Source organism: Typopeltis vanoorti, chromosome 20 (genome assembly GCF_054136105.1).
Source record: "Typopeltis vanoorti isolate ZY-2024b chromosome 20, IOZ_Tvanoo_1.0, whole genome shotgun sequence".
Taxonomy (NCBI): Eukaryota; Metazoa; Arthropoda; class Arachnida; order Uropygi; family Thelyphonidae; genus Typopeltis; species Typopeltis vanoorti.
This window is the reverse complement of record NC_143568.1, coordinates 64,852,521-64,879,569: the sequence shown is the minus strand read 5'-3', so window position 1 is coordinate 64,879,569 and position 27,049 is coordinate 64,852,521. Positions and strand designations below refer to the sequence as shown.

General features: G+C 35.7%; 1 protein-coding gene across 1 annotated transcript in view; it reads right to left on the bottom strand.

The window, feature by feature from the left end:
* LOC150095514 (cytochrome P450 3A8-like) overlaps window positions 1-27,049 on the bottom strand; it is a 79,082-nt gene that overhangs the window by 6,624 nt on the left and 45,409 nt on the right. The window contains exons 10-12 of the mRNA XM_090410797.1: window positions 4,990-5,150; window positions 3,747-3,835; window positions 1,695-1,838 (exon numbers count right to left, since the gene is read on the bottom strand). Of these exons, the coding sequence (XP_090266923.1) occupies window positions 1,695-1,838; window positions 3,747-3,835; window positions 4,990-5,150 (394 nt within the window). The remainder of the gene's footprint in view (window positions 1-1,694; window positions 1,839-3,746; window positions 3,836-4,989; window positions 5,151-27,049) is intronic.

The window sequence follows — 27,049 nt, the reverse complement described above, 5'->3', positions numbered from 1 at the left end:
GCAAATTTTCATCCAGGTAATTTCTAACTTCAAGGTGCCAGTGCGGCGGAGCGCCATCTTGGACAAATATGAAATTCTAATTGTCTTCTTGTAGTTGAGGCACCAGCCACTCACGAATCATGTCTAGGTAAGTTATTCAAAGCACTGTTTTTTCCTGGAAAAAGAATCGTCCATACGCCTTTTTACGGATACAGCGCAAAAAAAAAGTTCAATTTGGGTGAATCCCTCACATGCTCCACTACAACTCTTGGGTTTTCAGTCCCCATATACGAACGATGTATTTGTTCACTGTACCACTAATGTGGAAAGTTGATTTGTCACCGAAAATTAGCCGGTGAAAGAAATCATCACTTTCTTCACAGAATGGGTAACGGAGGTTTTTTCGTTTTCAGTGAGGTTCTGCAATTACTAAGGAAACTTGAGGACATTTTCTATAAAACAGAACTAAATGCTTTCTGATGTAACAAACAAATTTCAATTTATAAAGCGTTTAAACTGTCTATTTCTTTTAGGCTAACGCAGTATAATGAAAGATGAATCCTTAAAGTGATTTTCTTGGTTTCTTTCTGCAGGTTGCGGCTATGCAAGAGCCTTTGGGACATTTCAAACATGGCGTGTCTTCTTTTTCCAAGGTAAAGTGGTAAAATATTTTGAGATTTTGTAGACACAGATTATTCTGCGCCTTTCATGCCATTCGTTCTCCTCAGTTTAATGTACTCTTTCTTCAGGGTACAAACAAACACATTAAAATCGAAGCACTCAGATGAAGGAAGTTTCGCATGTGAATATACGATATTACATCAGGAGTACGAACATGAATTAATATATTACCAAAGATGAAGGGCTGTTTCTGTTTGCTTAGTCCTTTCGTATGCCCATTATTCTTACACTCTAGAATGTTCCCAGTACCAGTCTGAGACTTACTTACAGTTTTCAAGCAAGAAGCTAACAAACAATTTGTCGCCCATTTCTAGAAATGTACTATTGGAAATGACAGCTGAATTTCTTTGATATATTTGATATACGCTTTAAATAAACAAATTTTGACATGAGGTTTCGACACGATAATGGTTACGGTTCCCTTGTGAATTATTTTAGTAACAGACATGTACAGAATGCTGAGGATCGGTCTAATGTCTTATGAGATATTTAGTTTCTAGAATAAGATAAGCTTAGAATTTGTTATTTTATTTGGTCGCGATGATATTTTGTTTTCCTTATGGAACAGCAGCCCAACTATGCTTACGTAGTAAGGATGGATGCAATGGTAGATAACTTTGAATTACAGTTACGATGCAAGACATAATCAATGTCATGAAATTTTACACATGAAATTTGCGAAACCTTTCACCCAATAAGACTGTATTAAGTCTTTAATCATAAATAAAATTCCAAGAAATAATTCCAGTATTCCAAGAAGTAAGTGTTTTGCGTAGGAAACCAAAATTTCTAAGAAATGTTTTGGAACTATATTGGTTACATGTGACCTGATCTGGCGCTAGCGCGCGCGCGCGTGTGTGTGTGTGAGTGTGCGTGCGTCATAAGAGGTCTAAACATTTTCAAAGATGTCATTATATTGTTGCGCCTTAAATTGTAGCAGTTAACTCAATCAGCATCGAAAGAAATTCTAAATTTACACAGCTATCATGAATCGTAATATTTTAAACGCAGAGTGAAAATTTCAATAATCTTACCTTTCTGGAATAAACTCTTCTGGATCAGGATAGTATTCGGGATCGTAATGCATAGCATACACTGGAATACCAACAATCATGCCCTTGGGGATAACAATTCCAGTGTCTCCTAATTTATAGTCATACTCGGCTCTTCGTTCCAGACTGCAGAGAAATAAACACAAAGTAAATAAATTTTAAAATAAAATTTACTCGAACTTTGTATAAGAATTCAGTAATACATAAATTTTTCATTTAGTGATATCTCTAGGTGTAATGGATACTATCACAGTATCCATCACACCTAGTGAAAGTAAGAGTAATTTGTGCTTGTCAAGTCCTACTATTTTAAGGGAACCTGATATCTGTCGGTTACCTCCAGCACTCCTAGACTATTCTGAATGGAGAACATTTCAAGAAGGAGGCTAAGCACCATAGGAGTGAAGTAATAACACAAACGTGAAAAATAAATAAACATATTAAGATAAATCAATAAACCGTCGCCCAATCACGATATTGTATACTGTAGAGTTAAAAAATTTACCTCCATAATAAAATATTTGCTATTGTTTTTAATTTTATCAATACACACACACACACGCACACGCACACGCACACACACACACACACACATATATATATATACACATTTCAGGTTTGTTAATAACATAAAACCGGCGTACAGATAATAGGAAGCACTATTTCATTGTAGCAGTACAGGTGGTATGGCAACACGACGTGAACTCGGAGACTTCGAGAATGGTGTCCTCCTGGGCTGTCACATTGCTGGTATGTCCTTATGCTCCATTTCCGCTCAACTGGATTATCCAAAATCAATGGCTAGCGATGTGATCCAAAAATGGAGACGTTCTGGCATCTCTAGTGGAGGAAAGCTCCTAGGGAAGCCGTTGAAAATGACTGACAGAGACAGGAAGGCGCTAAAACCGGTGGCAAATAAAAACCGGGTATAATCGGCACAGAACATCCGTGATGAGATCCAGATCGCCAGTACCACCGTGGGGAGCACTAATACTGTACAAAAAAAAACTCCATTAACTGGGTTTCATCAGAAGAGTATTAATGATATTCGGCTTGTGTGCCGTATATCATAACAACGAACAAGGCCGCTAGTCTCGTCTGGTCTGGTGAAAAGGGCATATGAACTGGACATTTTCCTGTGGAAAGCGGCACTTAGAAGCGATGAATCAAGGTTCACTTATTTCCAGTCTGATGGCACGGTGTGGGTGTGGAGGCAGGCTGGTGAACGCTTGTTACCACAGTGTGTTGTACCTACAGTAATGTTTGGTGGTGGAGGAGTAATGTTGTGTGCATTCAACTGGTTTAAAGAGGGACTACTGGTCGTTGTCCCTGGTTCAATGAAGACAGCTCAATACCTTGATATTCTGGATAAATCAGGTACTGTAAATCAGCCTACACTGCGGAGTTTTATGGAAGATGACATGCCGCATGCCACAAAACTGGAGCTGTTAAGGAATGGTATCAAGATATTGGTTTTAAACGACTTCCCTGACCTCAACTCAATGGAACACCAGTGGGACGAATTGGAGCGGCAATTGAGCTCCGGAGCAGGACGTTCTCGATCTGTCGCTGAATGCAGTGATACTTTGAGGGAGGAATGGAGACATATCCCACATGATGTCTGCCAAACATTACTGGTGAGTCCCCTCAAAACGTGTAGGAAGTGATTAAAGCCAAATGTTGACATACCGGATATTCAGATACACCTGTTCGTATCAATTGTATATTGCTAAAGTGTCCGGAATTTTGCTTTTGCTTCAAAGCGAATAAGACGACCATTAATGAGAAAATTCTATACTAACTGTTCATAGTTATATACATATATTTGATAGAGGCAGTTGCTAGAATGGGGGGGGCGCCATTTTTTAAGTTTTATTATTTGCCTTTGATTCACTGATATAATTATGATCAGGATGATTTCATATAAGATAATTTGATATCAAAATTTGAAATACACAGAGACACATTCTAATGACACAGATTATAATAATAATTATTTCTCTTTTTACACACAATAAAGAAAATGCAGATTACTTCAATAGAGGAGGATACATTCGTAGAATTTCGGAAACAACACAATCCAAATATTTCATTTCGCTGACGGTGTCATAACTGAATTCTCCCTGGAAGTAATGAAAAAAATATTAGAATTCACTTCTAAAGTTATAACGTTATAGCTTATATTTCAGCACTATGAAGTATTAAGTTGATAACCATCTATTTACAAATATTGAAATTATTCTTTACAAATTCACTTCGTACCACAAAAGTCGTACCACATTTGTATTCCCTAAACAAACAAGCAAACAAACAAAAATTTAATTTTACCCTTTAGATGTATCAGTCTTCGGTAAGAATCTTAAGCCTTATTGCATTTATTTGCTATAGACCTTGTGGTCTCTTATTCGTGGGAGTTGTACATATACAGGAAGTAAATATTACTCATGCCTAGCAGATCAAAGTACAGATTTAATCAAATCAAAGTACAGATAAAATACTTTGAATTTTAGATTATTTTGCTAATTTGTTCTTTTCGTAGGCTTATTAATGCATTGAAAATAAGCACAATAAAAACCTTGTATATTTAAAATCGGAGCCTAGTTATAATTGTCTTTCCCCAATTCAAATAACACAGAATAATCTGGATTTGAATATACACTAGAACGCCAAGAATATTTAAATGATTTATGAAATGAGAGCCAGTCGCATAGGTACCAGAGGGAAAGCATCCAATCAGGCTGGTTATCATCCCTCAAGACAAAAATCAGCTAAGGGATAATCAATAATAACAGACATTGCAGTTGCAGTCATAAAAATTGGCTCTCCTATAGATAGGTATGCTTTTTGCAATGTACCTCATGCACACACTTGCTCTAGTGTTGGAGAAGAGATATCCGTTTTGTTTGTAAGATTTTGTTTATAAATGTGTCTTTAGCAAAAGGCTTCACAAGGACTATGTTAGGGCTTTTTTACGATATTTGTAGAATGTATACTTGAGACGAAAATGTGGCTTATTTACTTCTCAATACAATCCTCTTTATCTTTTACATTAAAATACGTAACAGTTCTGTATTTCTCGAATCGCTATTGTTGTTCTGAAGAGTAAGTCGGTTGTAATTCAATTTTCAGTAAAAGTAACCACATTTGAAAATGACGAAGAAAAAGTATTATCAAAGATTATCGTTATTATAATTTAGACAAGCCAATTAAAGCTTATTTGCTAAGCCACTCTCGTTGCAATAAATATGCTTCAGAGAAAGAGACAGGGGATACATACGTATTTGTCGAAGATCCTATCCACTTCCTCGATAAGCTTTTCCTGACATTCTGGATGTAAAGCCAAGTTGTGTGCAGTAAAAGACAACGTAGATGCGGTGTTATCGTATCCAGCAACGAAGAATTGAAAACACTGAGCCACCAGCTCCTCGTGAGAAAGTACTGTAAGTTTAATTGAATAATAACGTCAGTCAGTAGTTGATTTCCTTGTGTTGCATGCAGCGAGTATGAAAAGTGTTGTCTGTATTAGAATTTTTTTATAACAAATATTATATTACATCATATTGTTTAACTAAATTAAAAGTAGTATGAACCTTACCTATTTATAACTTATACAAAAAGAATACAAATTAAAAAGTAAATTGATAATAAAATATCTCATAGAATTCGAAAATATAGAAACCCTTTTTGATAATTATAAATTAGAATTACCTGTTGAAAAATTTTAGTCTTCACAAATTAGTTGAATGGTGATAGGCTAAGGAACCATCCACCATCACGCATAGTGTCCATCCAAATAGAAAGCTATTTGGACGGACATTGTGTGTGATGCAATCCAACTACACAAGTCCTGAGACAGACCAAATGACCGTAGTTCACTTAGTAAGATTTTATGCCAGACCATGGTCAAAAGCTTTGGGGATATCAAGTGCAACCGCTTGAGATTCTCCAAACTTCTCCATGGCCTTTGTCAAGAGATTGGTGACACATGTGAGCAGACATCTACAGGAACGGAATCCGTACTGGCGGTCGTTTATTAGGTGGGCGCCTTCAAGTTAGTGTAAGAGTTGGGAATTGAAATTTTTTTTATTACTTTAGACAGGACTGAGGTAAGTGAGATACGGTGGTAGTCGGACAGCCCTTCTTGGGAATGGGTTGAATATAGGCCAGTTTCCAGGTTGTGGGATACATACCAGTGCAGTAAGAGCTTATATATATGCAACATAGGATTGGAGTCAATTCTGGTGAAAAAACGTTTAGGACAATTGGAGAATTGCCTTCAGGGCCAGGAGACGTTTCGGTGTGTAATTTGGACAACATTTTTCCGATCTCTGGTTGGCAAAAGGATATAGGAGGAATTGCATGTTGAACATCTGGAATAGTTGGGGGGACATTTACCATTGTCAGTTATGCATGAATTTCAAGCAAAGATTCAAACCAGAAGATTAGTTTTTTATGTGGGTGGTGGTGCGATAGAGTCATCTGGGTATGATAGGGGTGGGAATGGTGTTGGTCAGAATTTACAGTCAATTGCTTCGGCGAGGGACCAAAAAGCTCGGCTGCCGTTTGGACAGGCTGCTAGTTTCTTCTTTTTTTTTGCTCTTTCCAAATCTGTTTTGGAAGCATTGCTTTTTTTTGTGCTTCATTATAAGCCCTAAAGGAGGATGTGCTTCCTGATTTGAGCCAGTTGTGGTATGTTTGATTTTTCATTTGTACAGTCTTGGCACATCTTTTCGAGAATCAGGGTTTAGCTAGGGAATGAGAGTTCAGAGTAGTGTGGGGAATGTATATTTCCATGCCGTTGAGGATAACCTTGATGTAAGGTCGGTGTATGTGTTTGAGTTGGAAGGCAGGAAGCAATAGTCCAACCATGGGAATGCGGCATAGAAGTTGCGGAGGCTGTCCCACTTGGAACTGTTATAATGGCAAACTACTCTTGTATGGAAATAGCTGTGTAAGCCTTGTTGCATGCGGGAGGAGATTATGGTCAGAATTACCTAGGGGGCGTCACTACTTTTACTGTGTATGGAAGGGCATTGGTGAGGAAGAGATATAGGTTATTTGGGGAGTGGTACGGGTTATCTGGTATTCTGAATGGCATCTGAACAAGTTATGTAAAGTCGTTAGTTACAGCAAATATTTCAGCATCTCTGCCTGCAAGATCTGTACAACTGGAGGTGGAAAGCCAGCTAGTGTAGTGGACATTAAAATCTGCTAGGAGGATAAATTCACTGTTGGGAAAGTGGGACTTCAGAAAATCAGTTTTAAGGATAGGAAATTAAAGAGCTCCGAGTGGTTGACTGCTATGAGGGAGTGATAGAGACAGAAAATAAATTTGACTGAGTTGGGAAGGGATATTTTCATTCAAAGAAGGCCAAATCCTAGGTTGCTGCTCTCTGGCAAGGTATGTCAGTGAGAATGTATGCGCAGACACTACCCTTGGATCGAAGAAGTAAAATAGCGTGTAGTTTGGAAGGTTGAGATAAATAGTGCTGGGAGGAGTAAGGTGAGATTCGAGTTTCTGCAGAAAGAGTAGGTGGGATTTGGTAGACTGATGGTGGTAATGGACACTTAAAGATGGACTTTAGGCCACGGATGTTAGCAAAGTGAATATGCAATGTTATGTGAGGCATATATTTGATCACAAGAGTATTGTTCATTTCCTATGCAGTGCCTACATAGGAAATGGTGGCTACTCTGTGGCGACTAAACCCTGGTTCTCCAAAAGATATGACTTGATTTCCGCACTTATGTAACTATCATATAGTCGATAATCCAACTAGTGTCTTTATTTTGACGTTTTTCTTTAAGTTCTTTTCGAAGATGGCGTCCCTTGTTCCCCCCTGTGCAAATGTTTAGTCTGGTCGAGCACGTATGCCAAATTCGGGGCAAGTGGGTTTGAACTTGTTGATCGCTGTTATTAATTTTGATGTGCTTGTCGGTCCGAATGTCAGAAATAACTTTTACGAGACGTGGAAAGTTCGTTCCGTCCTTTCTTATATTTATGGGCCCGAAAGGATAGCACTTGATGATATTTTTTTTGAATCGATGTTCCATTCTGCTGCTAATTTGCTGATGTCTTCTTTTAATGATTTTCAGTTTTCCGTCGGAAAGTTCAAAATATCGGCGTTAAATTGTTTGTTTTTGGCCTCTATCGAGTCGTGTACAGTTAACATTATTAGGTCGCTGAGTTCATTCGCGGGAAGGAGACCTTGCGTTGCGGCTCTGGTCATCACTTTGTTTGAGCTTAGCTTCCACTGCTCGTATTTTGGAAGAAAAAGTTTCGTTCATAGTATCGATGTGCTGTTCGAGGTTTTTGACTCGTTTACCATATTGAGGAGTTGTTTTCCAGAAGGGGGGAGCACAGTGAACAGAAAAAGGGCTCGTTGAGGTCGATAAATAGCTGGAGTGCCAATATCTCTATTTAGGTGCAGGGAACGTGCAGCGAGTGGCAACAGATCTGAGAGAAATATCTTTATTATTATTACTATTATTATTATTATTATTATTATCACAACCACAAAAGTCGACAAAACTCGATCATACTAAAGAGCATTGTCGATAACCAAGTAAAAAATACAGACTGGAATTCCCTACTTAAAATAAACGATTCTGTAACATTATACGAGAATCCATGGATAAATGACGACATACTAAATACTATTACTGAAAAAGAAAATCTAGGGGAAAAACTTAATAAGTCACCCAGTAACACACATTTATAAACCTTATACAAAAACAAAAATTCGTAGGGCAAAAAGACGCTACTACTTCCAAAAATTCAATTCATGGAATATAACGACAACATTAAGCAAACATGGGCTACACTCAAGGAATTAGTAACCCGAAAAAAGAACACTTCAGCACAAGATTTTATTGCAAAAAGCTTCGGTCAGGACACAAATCAAGAGGAACTAGCAGACTCATTCAACCATGCTTTCAAAAACAACATCACACAACTCAAAAAAGACAAACTACCAACGATCAACAAAAAACTACCAACACAAAGTCAACAACAAACTATGCATTTTCCATCCATAAGAAAACAGGAACTGAAAGAAGCACTCCTAAAAGTAAAACCAAATTCCACTCCAGGAATAGACAAAATAAGACTCCCAGACCTTATAACACACTTGGAACAAATAAATCCAATACGTTTGAAACTCGTGAACATAATATTCGACACAGGCATTATTCCACAACCAACTAAAAACTGCAGTAATTACGCCAATATACAAACACGGCAAAATAAACGATACTCAGAACTACAGACCAATAGCTACACTACCAGTCATCTCAAAAATTCTAGAAAAAATAACATACACCAGACTACAGAACTATTTACAGAAGTACAACATCATCTCACAAAACCGATACGGCTTTCAGAAAACAAAAAGCACCATTACTTTATTAGAAGACATTGCCGACACAATAAACAAAGCTTTTGACAAAAACAAGTACGCCGTCCTTATACTGCTGGACTTTACCAAAGCATTTGACACACTTGAACATGACATACTACTCACCAAACTATACTCAGTAGGTATAAGAGGAACACTGCATACATGGTTCAAGAACTCCCTCTCAAACAGAAGGCAAATAACAAAAATTGGTACATGCCACAGTCGGAGTATACAAGTAAAACACGGTGTACCTCAAGGTGCCATATTATCACCCACTCTATTCAACATATACATTAACGATGTTCATAACATATCCATAAGACGTCAAATATTTCAATACGCAGATGACACTGCACTACTAGCAATCCACACAGATATTAACAGAGCTCTCTGCAAAGCACAACAAGACCTAAACGAAATTAGAACATACTTCCACCAAAACGCAATTCTAATCAACGGCACCAAAACACTGATGCTGATAATACACAACCCAAGAAACATACGCCCGCATCACTATCGATACATTGTCACACATACCGCTGCATTAGCAACAAAAATACCTGCCAATGTTCCGAAATCAAACCTGCAACATACGCAAAATACCTCGGTCTCTATATAGATTCCCACCTTAAATGGACAAAACATATAGAATACCTACATACCAAACTCCGGATCATCGCAGCAAAACTCTTCCAAGTTAAGACATTATTCCACCCAACATAAAAAAAAAACTCCTATATCACGCTATCTGCGAATCCCTACTCAGATACGGAATAACAGTCTATACAAATACATCAAACAGCCACCTAACAAAATTAGAAACACTACACAGGAAAATCGTGTCAACAGTGATCTGGACACCTTACACGCAACAACCAATATCCGACAAGCACATGGGGATACACAGAATTCTGAGCATTAAAATCCTGAAACACTACATGACATTAACAAGGAATTACTTCAACATCATCTATCGAAACAATAGAGACACATATCGTATAACACAATCTACAACATTTCTGTACATCTCCCACACCCTTCAACAACTCATACGGTTCTTTTGTGAGATCACATCAGATACCCACGCAACCTACCAAGAAAGATAAAACACGTAGATAACTATAGAACATTAAAAAACGAACTCTGGAAAATATACCAACAAAGTTAGAAACCATTAACACTAATATACACATCACAAATCACTAGCATCCAATGCCTACATCCCATACACAAACAGTAGCTACAACACAAATAGTGAAAGCTAAAACCCACTCTCTTCATAAAAGCTAACACAAGCTTCGAAGTAGGTGGGATTAACTTGCCTCACTCATCTACAAGTAATCCTTATATGCAAATGCAGAAATTTGTATGTATAATCATTCTTTCTCAAACTTATTAAAAAAAATAATAAAAAAGTAAAAAATAAAAAAAAAAAATATATATAAAAAATTCTGTATAATCTTCATTCTTAATATTAGAAGAACATGTGTTGTAAATATACATGATATAAAGGCAAAAAAGTATTATTAAAATTTTTAATTGAAATCCAATGTAGAAATTGCAGCACTTAGTGCTGAACTCTGTAAAATTATAAGATGCAATGTCACACAAGATGTTTACTGTATGTATAAATATTTTCGCAATCAATAAAATATATTTTAAAAAAATTATTATTATCATTATTATTATTATTATTATTATATGAATGTAATTTTTAGACTTTTTAAATTTTGTAATTTCTATAATTTTATAATGTAATCATCATATGTATGCAAGACATAATAAAGTATTAAAAAATCATCTGTGAAATTGCTTATGATGGGATAAAATTTCTGCAAACTTTGGCTATGTAGTTGTTAATTTCAATCTTAGATGCGGCTTGACATCTATAATTCTGTTCGTCTTCTTGGTCTTAATATCTAAAAGGGCCGAAAATCCAACTTATCATAGACATGAACTTGGAAATGGAAAAATGACCCTTAGAGTTTTATCCGTTAATTCAGGAAATTCTTTTGTATTTGTAGCTAAAATGATAACGTATTGTCATTGTATTGATTTTTTAGAAAACCACCAGAAGCTACTTCTAAAAGTTGTTATTCTTATTTTGGCGACAGACCCTTTGTCATAGATTTGCTGATATTTAAAGGTTATCTTGTCCACTCAATATTAATGTTCAATTCATGGAAATACTTTTCAAGATTCATTTATAAGCTTTGTGAATGCTGCATGTTAGTAATTTTCACATCATTATCAATTTGTTCATTTGAACTTGCAATTCAAACTTTTCGTCAAGAAACATTTGTAGTTCATTCCATGTTCAAATAAACTAGTAAGTACTTTTCCACGAAAAAGCCAACGAATATTGGTATGGAAAGAAGTTGTGTATAATTACTTCCCATTTCTTTGCAAAGCTGAGAGAAAAGTCTAGCATTTAGAGGACGGCCTATAAAATAATTTATGATTTTTACTCATCCAGAACTTTTCATAGGTCTGTTGGACATCATATGTGCAGCCAAAGCCTCCCTGTGTATGCAGCACCGTGTCCACTGCTGCATACACAAGCCCTTTTTTAGATCCGACCATGGATTCAGCTCCTTCAGTGCTTATTCCGACACAACTTTTCTCATCAAGCTTGTTTTGATGTATAAATCTATATATATATATATATATATATATATATATATATATATATATATATATATATATATATATATATATATATATATATATTGTTGAATATTTCTTCTCCTGTTGTATGTTCTGGCAATTGTTGACAATATATAAGGTCGTCATGAAGATTTTTATTTTTTTCATACCTAACAAACACTAGAAGATTTGCCAAATTTGACATGTAGGTGGATTCATCGACCTGCATAATAACGACTCTTACGTATATCGGATAATAATGTTTGTTTTGTATTTTCAGAAGTTTCAGTGATTCTTCGATGAACACTGCTATTTGAAAGCAAATACGACCAAAAGACATTTTTGCATTATCTCCGATCTTAATTTCTGCTATTATTTTTGCCGCAGGCTTGATCAAAGTTTCTCCAATTGTTTCCGCTGTGCCACGTTTTGCTATTAATAGCGACACACGATATGAAGCTTCTATAACCTTCATATTTTCACTATCTAACACGATCGACATCATGTTTTAAGATTCTTTTGCATTTTTAGTTTATTTGAAAACATTTCTACAGATTTATCATCATAATCATTATTTTGCGATTCAAAATGGCGATTTAAATTGGATTGTTTCATTTTAAAAACTTTCATTTTTTAAAGTTTCACCACAAATGACACATTATGGTATAGGTTCCTGTTAATTTCCCGTCCATGAAAATCGACATTTCAAGTAATTCATTTCACACTTGCGAAGATTTTTCATCTTCCTAGATGGTTGTCTAGAGATATCAGACGACACACCCTTATCACTCTCATTTGATCCAGATACAATATCAACATTTTCTTGTTGCTTACAGCTATTTATATTTGCTATATTGCTCTCTCTCTTGTGTGTTTTATAAATCCGGTCTTTAATCAACGATCCATAATTAAGAATTTGAAAGCTAAAAAATTACCGAATTTATTCGAGTACAACACACACTTAAAAACGTGTGACTTATATTATAACTCACACTTCACATAATGAACAATCCTTCATAATTGACTAATGAGAAGTGAAAGAAGAGACCGAAACAGACAGCAATGGTAGGCCAGTGAGATACAGCAGCTATGAAGAAGTGCACATGATGGTGCGATATTAACAAAAGATCGCGAGAACCAAAGACAAAGGCAAGCCAACAGTTGAGTTGAAATGCTAATAATCTTCAACCGAATTCCCTAATATCTGAAACACGTTCACTATATATCTCTTAGTTTTAATAAGTTCACGGACGTGGTGGTATCAAGAAAAACCATATGTCGCACTGGCAACATATGGTTTTGCTTGAGTCTATACAAAGGTTTCTGCTCGAGGAGAGATGTGATTCATTAGTTAGTGGTGTTTTTATCTCAGTTGTCTCTAATTGCACTATTTGTTGAGAAATATATTACACAGACTGTAAATGTCTCTGTACCGTATTCAGTGATACAATAAAACAAATTGTTTTTCTTGTATCTTCTTGGGGGGGGGGGGGGGTGGGGGGGGGGGGGGGTGGGGGGGGGGGGGGGTGGGGGGGGGGGGGGGTGGGGGGGGGGGGGGGTGGGGGGGGGGGGGGGTGGGGGGGGGGGGGGGTGGGGGGGGGGGGGGGTGGGGGGGGGGGGGGGTGGGGGGGGGGGGGGGTGGGGGGGGGGGGGGGTGGGGGGGGGGGGGGGTGGGGGGGGGGGGGGGTGGGGGGGGGGGGGGGTGGGGGGGGGGGGGGGTGGGGGGGGGGGGGGGTGGGGGGGGGGGGGGGTGGGGGGGGGGGGGGGTGGGGGGGGGGGGGGGTGGGGGGGGGGGGGGGTGGGGGGGGGGGGGGGTGGGGGGGGGGGGGGGTGGGGGGGGGGGGGGGTGGGGGGGGGGGGGGGTGGGGGGGGGGGGGGGTGGGGGGGGGGGGGGGTGGGGGGGGGGGGGGGTGGGGGGGGGGGGGGGTGGGGGGGGGGGGGGGTGGGGGGGGGGGGGGGTGGGGGGGGGGGGGGGTGGGTTATGCCTCAAACAAAACTTTAGAAACCTTAAATATTCTGAAAAACAATACAAATTTGAATGCCGTTGTGATATCGAATATAAATATGGAAACTGATCAAGTTTTTAATGCAGTTAAACTCAGAAAAAGAATTTAATAAATTGGCATCATCCCACATTTTTTCCCTAATAAGTTCTTTAATCTTCTGACTAATTTTCATCCTACCCTTACGTCTGTACAAAGTATCAGTTTCTCCTGCCATTGGATAATTATTTCATGAACAGCCATATGTTCCGTTTATTTTTCTTTTATTTTTATTTATTTTTCTCTCAATTCAAATTCAAACAACGTCCAGAAATGAGCAGTGTTATTAGTAACTTAAAACGAAGTCTCCTAAGTAATGATGAATAATAGGCATTTTGTTAAGTAGAAAACAGCTGAGATATCATCATTACAATTATTTAAACATGATGAAGAAGAATATATTTTTACAAAACGCAGCACCAAGAAAGGAAAATGAAACAGGAAAAAAATAATCATCGTCGTGATAAGCAGCATTACACTACTATTTGTAGACAAATGAAGTAATTTCAGATTTCATAAACACTCCCAACTGCCAGCAGAAGATACACGAATGTTTCTCTCAGAGACACTTAGTCCATTTTCGAATGGATAGCAAGTTGTCAATCTCACATTTGGGGCACCAAAATCCTCATTCAGAATGTTATATTATATCCAAAAGAGATCCACTCGCTTGATAGGTGCTCCTACTTTCATTGATTCCTTACAATCGCTTTCCCACAGCAGCTCTATTTCGTAACTGTTTTTCTTTCATGTGCTCCTGCTAATCAACAGACATTTAGTCTTGAATTCTGAACTCATTTAACTACTTTCATCTCTTTCTTTAATTTCATAATACATTGAAACCGTAGTCCCCTATCCACTCTTTATCAGCGCATACAACCTACAACCCTTCAAGAAAGAAACCACCAACAGATTTGTTTAATTTATCTGATCTCTCGGGCGCGCACACACACACACACACATCATTTTCATGTTGCAGGTATCGAGATCTCTCGCCTGCAAGGTTATTAAAAAAGGACGAATATTTTGGATACTTGTAGTAATCATAAACTCTTCTGCATTTATGTTCTCATTCATAGCATGAAGTGTCTTGCCTATACCACTGAATGACTGTCTTGAGAAGATCACTTATAATGAAACACTGCAGAGAAAAGCATAAAATCTACCAATTCGTATTCAGAAAAATATGCATATATAACTTTTCTATTTTTCATTCTAATGAAGACCAACGTAGCTGTCACATATTAACGCAGAATATGGCAAATGCTTCCATATGCTGCATTATGGCATATTTATATCATAAATATGCCATAATGTTCGTCTCTAATAAACAATTTTCAGCAAATGATTTGTTCAGTTTCAATAATTTAAAATAATCATAAATATGTTCTATCGAATCCTTTTGCGAGAAATGAGACTTCAAAACGAAATAAATTACTTGCATTTGAGCCCTCACCATTTGATCAAATGAAAGCACAGTAGGCACAAACGAAGTCCTCTTCAAAAGGAGGAATTTTTAAAATTTTTTATAGGAGGAATAAAATTCTCTATTGATAAATCTCAGCTGTTATGTGAATGACTAACTTAGATATTTTAATTTATAGAAGGCAAGTAGAGGTAGGATTAAACTTTAGTATATTAACTCTACGACTGCCCAAGATATTCGTGGATAACATTAACATGTTTTTTGTATATATATTGTTGTAACACTCGCAAATTAATGAAGGATAATTACCTGCATGTTTATTGGTCATATATATTCACGTTTTCATTTAGACGTGAGGCAAGTAGAATTTGTGAATGGATTACTTCAGACGAAGTACGAGCGCCACTGTACGGTGATTTGAAATACTATGGAAAACTCCAGAAATTGAGAGCAAAAAGATTCTCATTGAGAATTATGAACTGGTCATCCACTCGAAGGAGGAAAAAAAAGAAGGCCACGGGCTACTTGGAAAAGAATCATTGTGAGGGCAAAAGAGAAAATGAGCTTCAGGGATAGGAAATGGAGGATTTTTACGGAGTGGAATCTGAGTTCAGGCAGCTGCTAAAAAGTGGAGAAACCTGAAAGAAGATGAAGACTTAAATAACTACATTATATGCTTACCCAAACATCTTTCCATATTTCCGGTATAACCGCAGTTGAGTTATATGAAATTCCTACAAAAATAATAAATTAAAATTAAATAGGGAAAAATATCTTTTAGTATAATTAGTGCATCAAGATTATCAAAATAACAGACATTTTAATAAATAATCGTGTTTATTATTCTCATGATAATAAATAGGATACAAAATTATTTCAAAATAGCTAAAATTATAATCACACCAGATAGAAGTAGGTGTTTTAGTATTTAGTCCATTTATTCCCGTGTAAACAGATAAAAAGATTTAGAATTTTCAAACGTGATCAACAAATTTAAACAACAGCCATATTAATCCTGAAGAAAGAGACAACTGCTATCAGACTGGAAACACCGATGATTTTTGTGAAACCACAAAAAGATTCTCAATTTTCAAGGAAGAATATAAAGCTACAACATAACGAGATCGTACGCTAAAAAGCACATGACTGCAGAGAGGAAAACATGAAAATATTATTCAGGTGAATTCATCAAATACATAGAATATACAACTCATGAATTATAAAAGACATGAATTCTAATAACACTGCGATCCAGGCGGTAAATGAATTTCTCGCGTAAGTCCAAAATCTTAATAGGGGAAGTCAGAGGTTTGTCCAAACAGATCCATGTTTGGTCATTAGGATAGGAATGCCGCCTTTTTTAATTCTTAGCCTATTCCGATACGAATGCATTGTAGGTTTACAATCTTATTTAGTAGAATTATTGAAAATACAAGACTTCATCACTCTCACAGAAAAAGGTTGCGAAACCTTTTGCGGAGCATACTTGTGTAAGAGAAAGACGAAAGAAGAGATTTATGAACAAATGAAGGTCGTAGGCTAAACTCTGTGGGAAAGATGTTCCAGAATAAAGAGGTAGAAGGTGAAAGAGCAGAAATTGTTGCTGTTGTTGTTACAGGCTTAAAGGAAAGCGAAGAAGCATACGACAGATATAGGCGACTGTGAAAAATTGACTGAAGAGTGTTCTTAGAGAGAGAGAGAGAGAGAGACAGAGAGAGAGAGAGAGAGAGAGAGAGAGAGAGAGAGAGAGACGGTTATCAGTTATCCGGATTTCCTTCTTTTGATTGGTGTCAAGAATTTTTGGAAGGATTTTGGTACACCCACCCGAAATTTGATTCGAGGACAGGATGGATTTGCAATTGAATAGTGTTAGAAGTTGTACTGACGAGAACATATGTGGGGAGAGGAAAAGGGTTGTTAGTTTTTTTCGGAGGTGCAGAACGCTGTGAATCTGATCTACTCGTGCTAGGAAATGTTGAATGTGAGGGTCATTCTAAGAAGAGAATAGTACTACGAGTAGAGAGAGGATATTGGATTATGAAAGATGAGGGAAGGTGCCGTCCGATCTTTCTGAGTGAAACACGATAGGACAGTATTTTGATTGCATTGAAGTTGATATCCTTCTCTTCATCGCATTAAATAAAGCTAGTATTTTTACTTCATTGAAGGCACATTTATTACCTGTGATCGTCATCATTACTAGATGGCGCTTTGGGAGTACAGGCTTGCCAGCTTTTTGTGAAGATTATTTATCTTTCAAAGTTTAATGCCATGAAGTTTAACATGAAACTCACTATGATATCAAAACTATATCTGTATGATATCAAAAATCAACCTGTATGATATCAAAACTATAAGACATCATGATAATAAGGTATTATGATAATTACGTGATAGCGTATTATCAAACTTGATATCATTTTATGAAATATCACTTCAATAATAATATTAATGAGGATATTACGAGATTTACTTCATATGGAGCTAAATAATATTCATATTAATTTATCACGCCAAAGAGGAAAAGAAGATTAAAAAACTATACTGTAAAACTATTTCAAACTCAATATTTAGTTGTCCTATTAATTCTCTCTTCCATCTAGAAAATGGTAATAATGTTTTGATTTCAACCTGTCGTCTCAATTATTTAAATTACGCAATGTGACTTACTCTACATTGCTATACTAACAACTATTCATTTTCTGATTCAAAACAGATAAACTGTTCAATCAATACGGAAGTTTATCGCTGAATTTTCCTCCTAATTAGTTCTAAAACAGCAATTACTTCACTTCAAGAGACTTCGAAATCTGAATACTCACTGTTATTCAGCACGTGATTCATCTGAGACATCTTTTTACAGAATTAATTCAGTGAAAGCACATTAATTCCAACTGACCTACTTAATAGTTTTCGAGGAATTAATTTTAATTGAATTTATTAATTTAATGGAAACTATTTTTCAATTTAAATGCCAGTCAGCTCTAAGTAATGTGCTTCGCTCCCATAAAACTCATAATAATAAGGGCATATACAGCAGGTGCATATCTGTGGGTTCCTTATCATTTCAACCTCAAATCTTGTATCTCGTATCTCGTTCAAGTACTGTTTTTCAGCATGAATATCGCTATTGTCATATTCTTTATCTACGTTTTGCCTGCGTCAGCAAGATTAAATCAGTCAATTTTTCAATCAAAATTTTATCAGTTTATAAACTTAATTATTTTTTTCTTTAATCACTATGAACTGCAACGTTAATCTTAAACTATTAAGACTTTTCGTGAAAACATGAAGCATTTTACCTTTCGAAATACTTGTAGTAATGTCCCAACTAGTGGATAAGGTTTCAAACATGGAATACCTCTTGATTGCCAATAGTTATGTGTCTTGGTAAGATAACTGAAATAAAATAAGAAAGCGAGATTTTAGCAGATAAATCAATTTTAATTCAAATTATACATCGTTTGGTGTGTTTATTACTATAGAAAATTCAATTATTCAGCGGAAAAATGAAAATTGTTAATGTTATTTTTGATGTCTATTGGAATGTTGTTTCTATTATATGATACTGTTCGAATTTTATTCTGAATATTGCACTCTGAAGAAGTGAAAGTTTAATGTCAACCACGTAACTGTTCTTAATTGTGGGTTTTCTGCTATCTCAGTACTTGACTCACTCGTTTGTATATAAGAATTTTTTTAGTGAGATATCCATTATTTTTTAGAGATGACGTAAGTAAGACCGTCTAGGAATAAAATCTATACATTGGTTAAACGATGCAACTTTTACAGGTGACTTCAGGGGCTATGGTTGATGTATGTTTGGAATTACGGTCGAAGCAGTTGTGTTATGTTTAAATTTCGTAGGTTCCTCTAGCAGGTTTGTTGTTTTGTAGGATAAAAAAAAGATTAATTATATGAAGAGCCAAAGGCTTCAATTCGGTGACATGAACTTATTTAAGTTAAGGGATATTAGCTTAAGTTAAGGGATATTCTCATTGTAGGGTATGTAAGTTCTGTTCGCTACAAACTTGGTGTTACTAGGTCTACTTACTTAACGATGAGACCTGAATAAAGGTTGAAACCGGTATGGATAGTGACCTTCTCTCATAATGTAGAACAGTAATTCAGCTACTAAGAGCTGGGTTTCATATTATGGGTAAATACCAAGAATATTGATCGGAGGTTGCTCCGCCCTTGCTATGAGTTGCCTCAGCTCGCACTACCTTCATGGATCAGTTGCTGCACTATCCAGGTATTTGTTTACACTTGGATTCGCCGAACTTTATATAGTTTCTATATTCGGCATGAAACTCTTTGAGTTTCTTATTCGGCTATGAACCAATATGGGATGTATCCCATATCGTTTCATATCCCTTAACGTATATAAAAAAAAATTTCCGAAAGGAAAGAGTTTGTCGGCTCCAGACGTTTAATTTCAGATGAAGACACCTTCATGAAATGTTTTCTTCCTATTCGAGATTCGAAACCACCTGTGTATAACCAAAGTGTATTTTACACTAACTGAGATACGCTGATTGACATCTCCAGAGGAAAGAAACATGTTCTTCATTTTACTCCACTAAAAGTTAGATGTGTTTCCTCTGAGTTGTGATTCTCAGGGGACCATCAGATATATTGGGTAGATATTTATTTGAATGCCGTACTTTGTGGATGTGTTAAGGAGCAAAGAGGGTAGGGAAGAGAAGGAGATGGAGGAGAAGAAGGAGAAGAAGAAAAAGAAGAAGTGAGGCAGCGGTTGCAGATAATCACAAAAACGTAAAATTAGGTTCGTGAATTCATTATTCTATATAATAACATCTTAATTTTCACACCGCACTGAATAGAGTTGTTTTTTTACCATGAATTGAAGATTTAATTTTGTTTTGTACAATTTTGCTATTAAAATGGTTCATATGAACTGAAAAAAAGGAAAAAATTCTAAAAACTTTTCTCCTCAGATTTTACTGGTAATTCCTGAAGAAAAAAATTGTGTTGTAAATAATTCATGTAGTTCTTCAAGTATTGAATGACTAATATTATGACATTTCAATATTCAAATTTTAATATTTAGAAACAAATTTTACTTGATTTATATATATATATATATATATATATATATATATTCAATAAATTCAATATTATTTTTCCCACCGTCACCACCAGAGGTCGGTACTGGGACATTTAGCGAACATGTTCAAAGTTCTGAATTACTGGTTGATGTAAAACCACGAGAGATGTAAAATATTGCTTCTTTCGAAATGACATCATGGTTTTTATTAATATGTATGGAATTTACTAAATTAATTATAGTTTTCTGAATAAAATCCTATTAATCTGTAGCTTTCAAAATTCCGATTTTCATCTTTACGTATTTTCATAATTGTTATTTATTTTATTTTGTGGAAAGCGGTAGATATTCGTGGATTATAAATATTAGACATAATTTATTTATTATTATTATTTTATATTTCTGTTATGATTCTGAAAATTTACAGCAATTACAGATGCCGCTCACAGTTACTTTTTTTTTATTATACTAACATACAATTTTCGTTATAGTAACAAAGAGAATTAATTGCAAAACAGGAAGCTTTTACTTACAAGTATGATGTAATCAGAGTCACCAACTGAACCACCACAGCATATAAAAGCCAGTTTGGAATGCTAATTTCGAATATCTCCATTGCGAAGGGTGTCGTCCAACTCCCTGTCGTGGGTCACGAGTTGCTCTGAAGAGTTAGCAATTCCTGCCACCAAATGATATATCAGGTAGGTACGGTCCCATTCGAGATAGCTGTATTGCTATCTTTTGCACACGCAACACATAGAGCGTTTGCGTGCACTCTTGAGTGGCGTCACTCCGTGTAACACAAGATTGATGGCGACATCCTATTAAAGCAATGTTGCATCACATCCCTTTTTTATGTATCAATTTGAAATCTGCAGCTAAGGTTGTCATTATTGCACACTGCGTGTCCTGTTATGAAATTTTCTGTTGCGATAATGTTGTCTTGGTAAACCATCCGAAAAAGGCGATATTGTCATTTCTTATACCGAATGAGGTAAATTAGGAATATCCCTCAGTAGAATGTGAAATAAGTAAGCATTAGACTACTCATTATGAGAACTATAGTCTCGTTCAGAGTTGTTTCGTGGGTTTTTTAATATAGGTTCAAGCAAACAGTTTGAAATAAAATTATAATATAAAGCTTAAAAACTTGTGTACATATACTGGATTTTTTCGCTATAAGTTTGTGTTTAAACAAATTTCAATGCTATAATCACAAAATGATTATTTTGATTATTATGTGAAATATAATCACAATTTCAATTATGATTATATTGAAATAATTTTTAGTTTTAGGTATGCGTTTAAAAAAGAAAAATGGTCCCTAACAAAAATAATTTCACGGCTACATGAAAAATAAGTGAACAATGGCTACAGAAGAATAGATATTGTAGTAGAAATGGTGATTCGTATCGAAGTGGGCATAATTTTTTCACAGTTATCTTAATTACTTGGAAGACTTTCACTAGCATCTCTGATAGCGAGTTATTAAGTGCATGTTACACTTTCGTAGAACACTGCACATTCTTCTTCGAATGAAGACAACAGAACTTCCTCTTCTGTTCTAGGATTAGGCATTTGCCTGTTCTGGCTTCACTGGTCTTTCCATCTTGTCGCTGGTCTCTGTCTCTCTCTCTTTCACTATTTCCCTTTGGTCTATATCTATCCACATCTTTTGGTAGACGATATCTTTCGATACTAAATAATTGTTCTTTCCATTTCTTGATCTTTTTATTTACTTCATAAATATCTAGTTCGTTTTTGATATCTTCTATTCTTATATGATCCAGTTTTGTGCATCAATTTATTGCTCTTAAATTCTCATCTGCTCAGCTTGTATTTTAGTTTCTCCTCTGGTTTTTTATTCAGTGTTCTTTTAATTGTTCGAAAGATTGTCAGAAGTTTCTTTATATTTTTTCTATATCTTTATCTTTTAGGTATGTTATTATGCATATAACTGAGCTCTGTCTTCTACTCTATTATTTTATTTTCTATAACTATTTTTGACCTAACACGATCCAGACTTTAAATGCCATGATTTTTGTTTTGTGTTGTGAAATTTTTAAATTGTGTGGTTGGCTTATTTTGTTTGATTCATAAACTGAGTTTTGAAGGTCAACTTCAGAGTCTTTTAATATAATCTGATCATCTGCATGCAGCATTGTATTGATAACAGTTCTTCTGCTTAACTGGACGGTTTGTTTTATTGTTGTTTTTCATATTTTAATAATCTTATTAGCCCTATCAAACTTTTGGAGACTGAGTGGGCAGTTCAATCACCACTGGTACCAATCAGAGATAGATGGCTTAAGGCTATCACTAATTAAGCAGTACGCAGTGAAGGGTGACGGCTCAAATGTGCCGCCATCTCGTGGTCCCTAACCCTAACACAATATATTTAATGCCTGAGATAATGTGGGTTCTACGGTCGATTTTCTTGAGTTTACGGGGCGAAAACCCGAGTTTCCGGGAGGAAAAACCCGCTTTCCCGTATATATATATATATATTCATATTTATTAATTCATATAATAATCTAAAAAAAATTCACTTCTCTGTAAACACGTGGAGCTAGTTTCTGATTAGTAATGATATAATCGATTATAGATCTTGTTCCTCTGGCATTACAAGTATATTTATTTATATTCTTTCTTGGATAAAAAAGTAGAAGTATTGGTTATTTTAAAATTATTGAAAGTGCAAAAGTCTAATAGTTCTTCACCATTGTTATTCATGCAAATTTATCCATATTTCCCTAAGACATTTCGGATTGGATTACTTACAATTCTAGCATTGAGATCTCCTATTAATAATACAGAGTCATTTTATTATATTTGTTAAACTGTTTTTATAGTCCCTAATAAAATTGTTCAAAGTTTTCTTACTACATTCCTTCTTCAGGAGCATATATTCTTATGATATTTAAGAAGATTGCATTTGTTGTTAATTTAACTGTTATAATCCGATCATTTACAAAATTGTGCTTCCTTATTATATTTTTCCATTTGTCATCGGTTAAAGTGACCACACTACTAGAAGCTCTGATATGTGGTCCACTCTACTGTACAGCACAATACAGTGGAGTGGACCAACATGTCAGAGCTTTTTGTTTCTGTTATAACGGCTTATTATTTATTTAGTTGTGTTATTAATTCTAATTTAATTCCTTTGTTGTTATGCTTCTCATATTCCACGTGGCTACTAGAAGATTCCTAATCGGTTACCTTTACTGTTACTTGATCGTTTTCAGTTGTTTCGGTCCGATGAAGTCTCATCATCTGAGTTAGAGAAATTTTTACTTGCTAAGGTAACCAGCTTCACTCAAAACAACAGCACATATATCACATGAATGATTTGGGATCTTTTTTTTAAATACGTATCAAACTCGCAAAAAAATTGTAATTATTATTATTGTTGTTATTATTATTATTATTATTATTATTATTATTATTATTATTATTATTATTTTTTTTTTAAGACTAAAGACCGCCATAATTACACCCATATACAAACAAGGAAAAAGAAATTTAATCAGCAATTACAGACCCATAGCAACATTACCAATTATCAATCAAATTAAGGAGCGAATCATACTGAAGAAACTCACAGCATACACTGAGATCTTTCATATTATCCCCAAAACACAATATGGTTTTCAGAAAAATAAGGGAACAACATCTCTCTTGGAAGATTTTACAGTCGTAATTAATACCGCCTTAGACAAAAACAAAATAGCCATGGTAGTCTTTATAGATCTAACCAAAGCATTCGATACACTTACACTTCAAACCTTGTTAGAAAAGCTGAGGCATGTTGGAATAGACGGGCCTCTTCACAGTCGGTTTACAAACTACCTCCAAAATAGAAAGCATATCACATGTATCGGATTAAACCAAAGCAGAGAGCTACCAGTAACCTGCAGAGTTCCACAGGGAGCTGTACTCTCCCCAACTCTATTCAACATTTACACGCACGATATTAATCAGTTACCACTCAAAGGTAAGATATTCCAATATGCAGCAATAATATCCATCCATAATAACGCAAGCATAGCCCATACAAATATGCAACATGATATAAATCTGATCATAGACTGGCTCTCACGAAAAACTCCATACACCTAAACTCAGAAAAGACAAAATTAGTGCTATTCAGAAATCCACTGACTCGACCAGTTGATCACAAATATATAACCATCCAACACCCACTTTCCAACATAAAAAACACACAGAACAGCAAAACCACTACAGTCACTCAGGTTGAAACAATATGATACCTTGGAATTTACCTCGATGCAGATATGAACTGGAATAGCAATATAAAACATCTACACAAGAAACTCCGAACAATAAGTGGCAAACTCTACAGATTAAAAGACATAGTTCCAATACGCCTAAAAACACTAATATACAAAGAACTATGCCAAAATATACTAAGATACGATATAACAACGTATGCTTTCTGTGCACCCTACAAATTAAATAGATTAATGTCGCTACAGTACAAAATGACAAAACTGATCTTTTGGGAACAAAGAGAAAATCACGACCTTATAAACATTGCAATGTCAGAACAAAATACTGACAGCAAAACATTGATGTCACTATGCAGCCTTGCTAAAACATTATTTCGATGCCAACTACAGGACAGTTAGAAATAGATACCGTATAACAAGACCTCAGACTACTAATTATATCACATATAAATACAATAATCACTACGGAAAGGCCACGCGAAACTGCTACATCCCAGACATGATAAACAAATTACCTTTTGAATACAGAAACCTTACAAACTACAACAGCCTGAAACGAGCTCTAAGGACATACTACGAACAAGAAACCAGCACCCAAAATACCATATAAACTTAATGAAACCCAATTTATTCGTTCAGGCTTCCAGTTCAGCGACTCATCAGTACATTACAATTTATTGTGTGTGTTTGTGTGTGTCTGTGCGTGTGCCCTCGCGCGCTCGCGAATTTCTCAATCATAGATTCCGTAGCATCCTAACATAGCAAAAAAAAATACATAATAACCAACTGGTGTCATCCTCAGATAAGCTTACATTTAAGCTTCGAGGATGAAAGGAAAAAAAAATTAGTTCTCATCCATGATGTATTATATGTAACCAAAACAAGAAAACCAATGTATGTATTATATGTAAATCAATGTACGTAATGTAAATATCACATGTAAACAAATGTAAGTAATGTATCATACGTAAACAAATGTAAGTAATGTATCATACGTAAACAAATGAATGTAATGTATATAATAATTGTAACAAATGAATGTAATGTATATAATACCTGTAACAAATGTATGCAATGTAAAAAAAATATTTTAAAAGTAAATCATGAGTTTACACCGTATGTTTGTGAAAATAAGGACACATAATATTCAGATTGCATATATGTAAATACTGTTGTATAATCACACCTTTTCAAATTTGAAAAAAAAAAAATAGTAAACCACAACATGTAATATTATACAACTTATGTAACTCTGAACAATATAAGTGTAAATTATTATTATGATTGTTATATAAAAAAAAATTATTACTTTTATTCAATATTTGAGAGAGGGCGATGTGTAGGCATACGAACGGATGAATGGTTGTATCGCTGGTCCCGTTTTTATAGTTTTAATGTGGTTGTAACTCCTTTTTTTAATTTAAAAGTGTCATGAAGTAACTCTATTGTCACGCTGAAGACAGTGACATATAATTCATCGAAATCGGCCAAGTAGAATCCAAAATCTGAGTGTGCCAAAAATTGAAGCGTGCACCGCGGGTACTAACGAGTACAGAACAAAGGACGTCGCCATCTTTGCAGGTGTCCAAAGGAAGAAAGGTGAGTCATGAAGTGCAACAAGTGTCAGAAGGAATTGCCGTCCGACGGATGTTACATAACCTGCAGGAAATGCCATAGGAATCTTCACTTTACGTGTTCCGGACTTTCAGAAACAACTTGGCAACGCAAATCCAATGCCAAACGAGAAGAATGGACGTGCCTAACCTGTAGAGAGAACAAATAAACGCCACCACCCACGACGCAACTGATTACGCCGGAGGCAGAATCGGACGATGAACTGAACAGACAACAAAACACCGGTGAGTCTTATAAATGGAGTTCAGTTAATTTATTACTAGAAAAATGTTTACAAAATATAAAAGCCAGCTTGGTAGATCTTGTCCAAGAACTATTTGATAAACCGAATAAAGAAATAACAAAAAAAATTAGCGAATATGAAGAGTTTGTTCAATTTAATAATTCACAAGTCGAAGAAGTCTTACAAACGGTAAAAGACATTAAAACCAGCATTAACGCATTAACTGAGATGCAGCACAAATTGATAAAAGACACATCGGAACTCTGTAAAGAATTTAATTCCCTAAAACTACAATACGAATTTTTAAACCAACAACAACATAAAGAAGACCTTGTCATAAACGATGTTCCAGAAACCGAATCCACAGAAAATCTCAGAGACGTAGTTTTAAAGTTAGGCCTTGCAATTGACATCCCCTACAGCATAATGATATTCAGAACATAAATCGGTTTCCCAGGAAGAACAGAAAACAAGGCTCCACACGACCCGCACCAGTCATAGTATGTCTGACAAGCAAGGCTACAGGAGACAATCTCATAAAAGCCAGCAGACTGAAAAAACAGCAGTCAAGGATTTAAATCCATCGCAAAACAATACGCCAATCTTTCTATCTGAATATTTAACACATTTCAATCAGAATC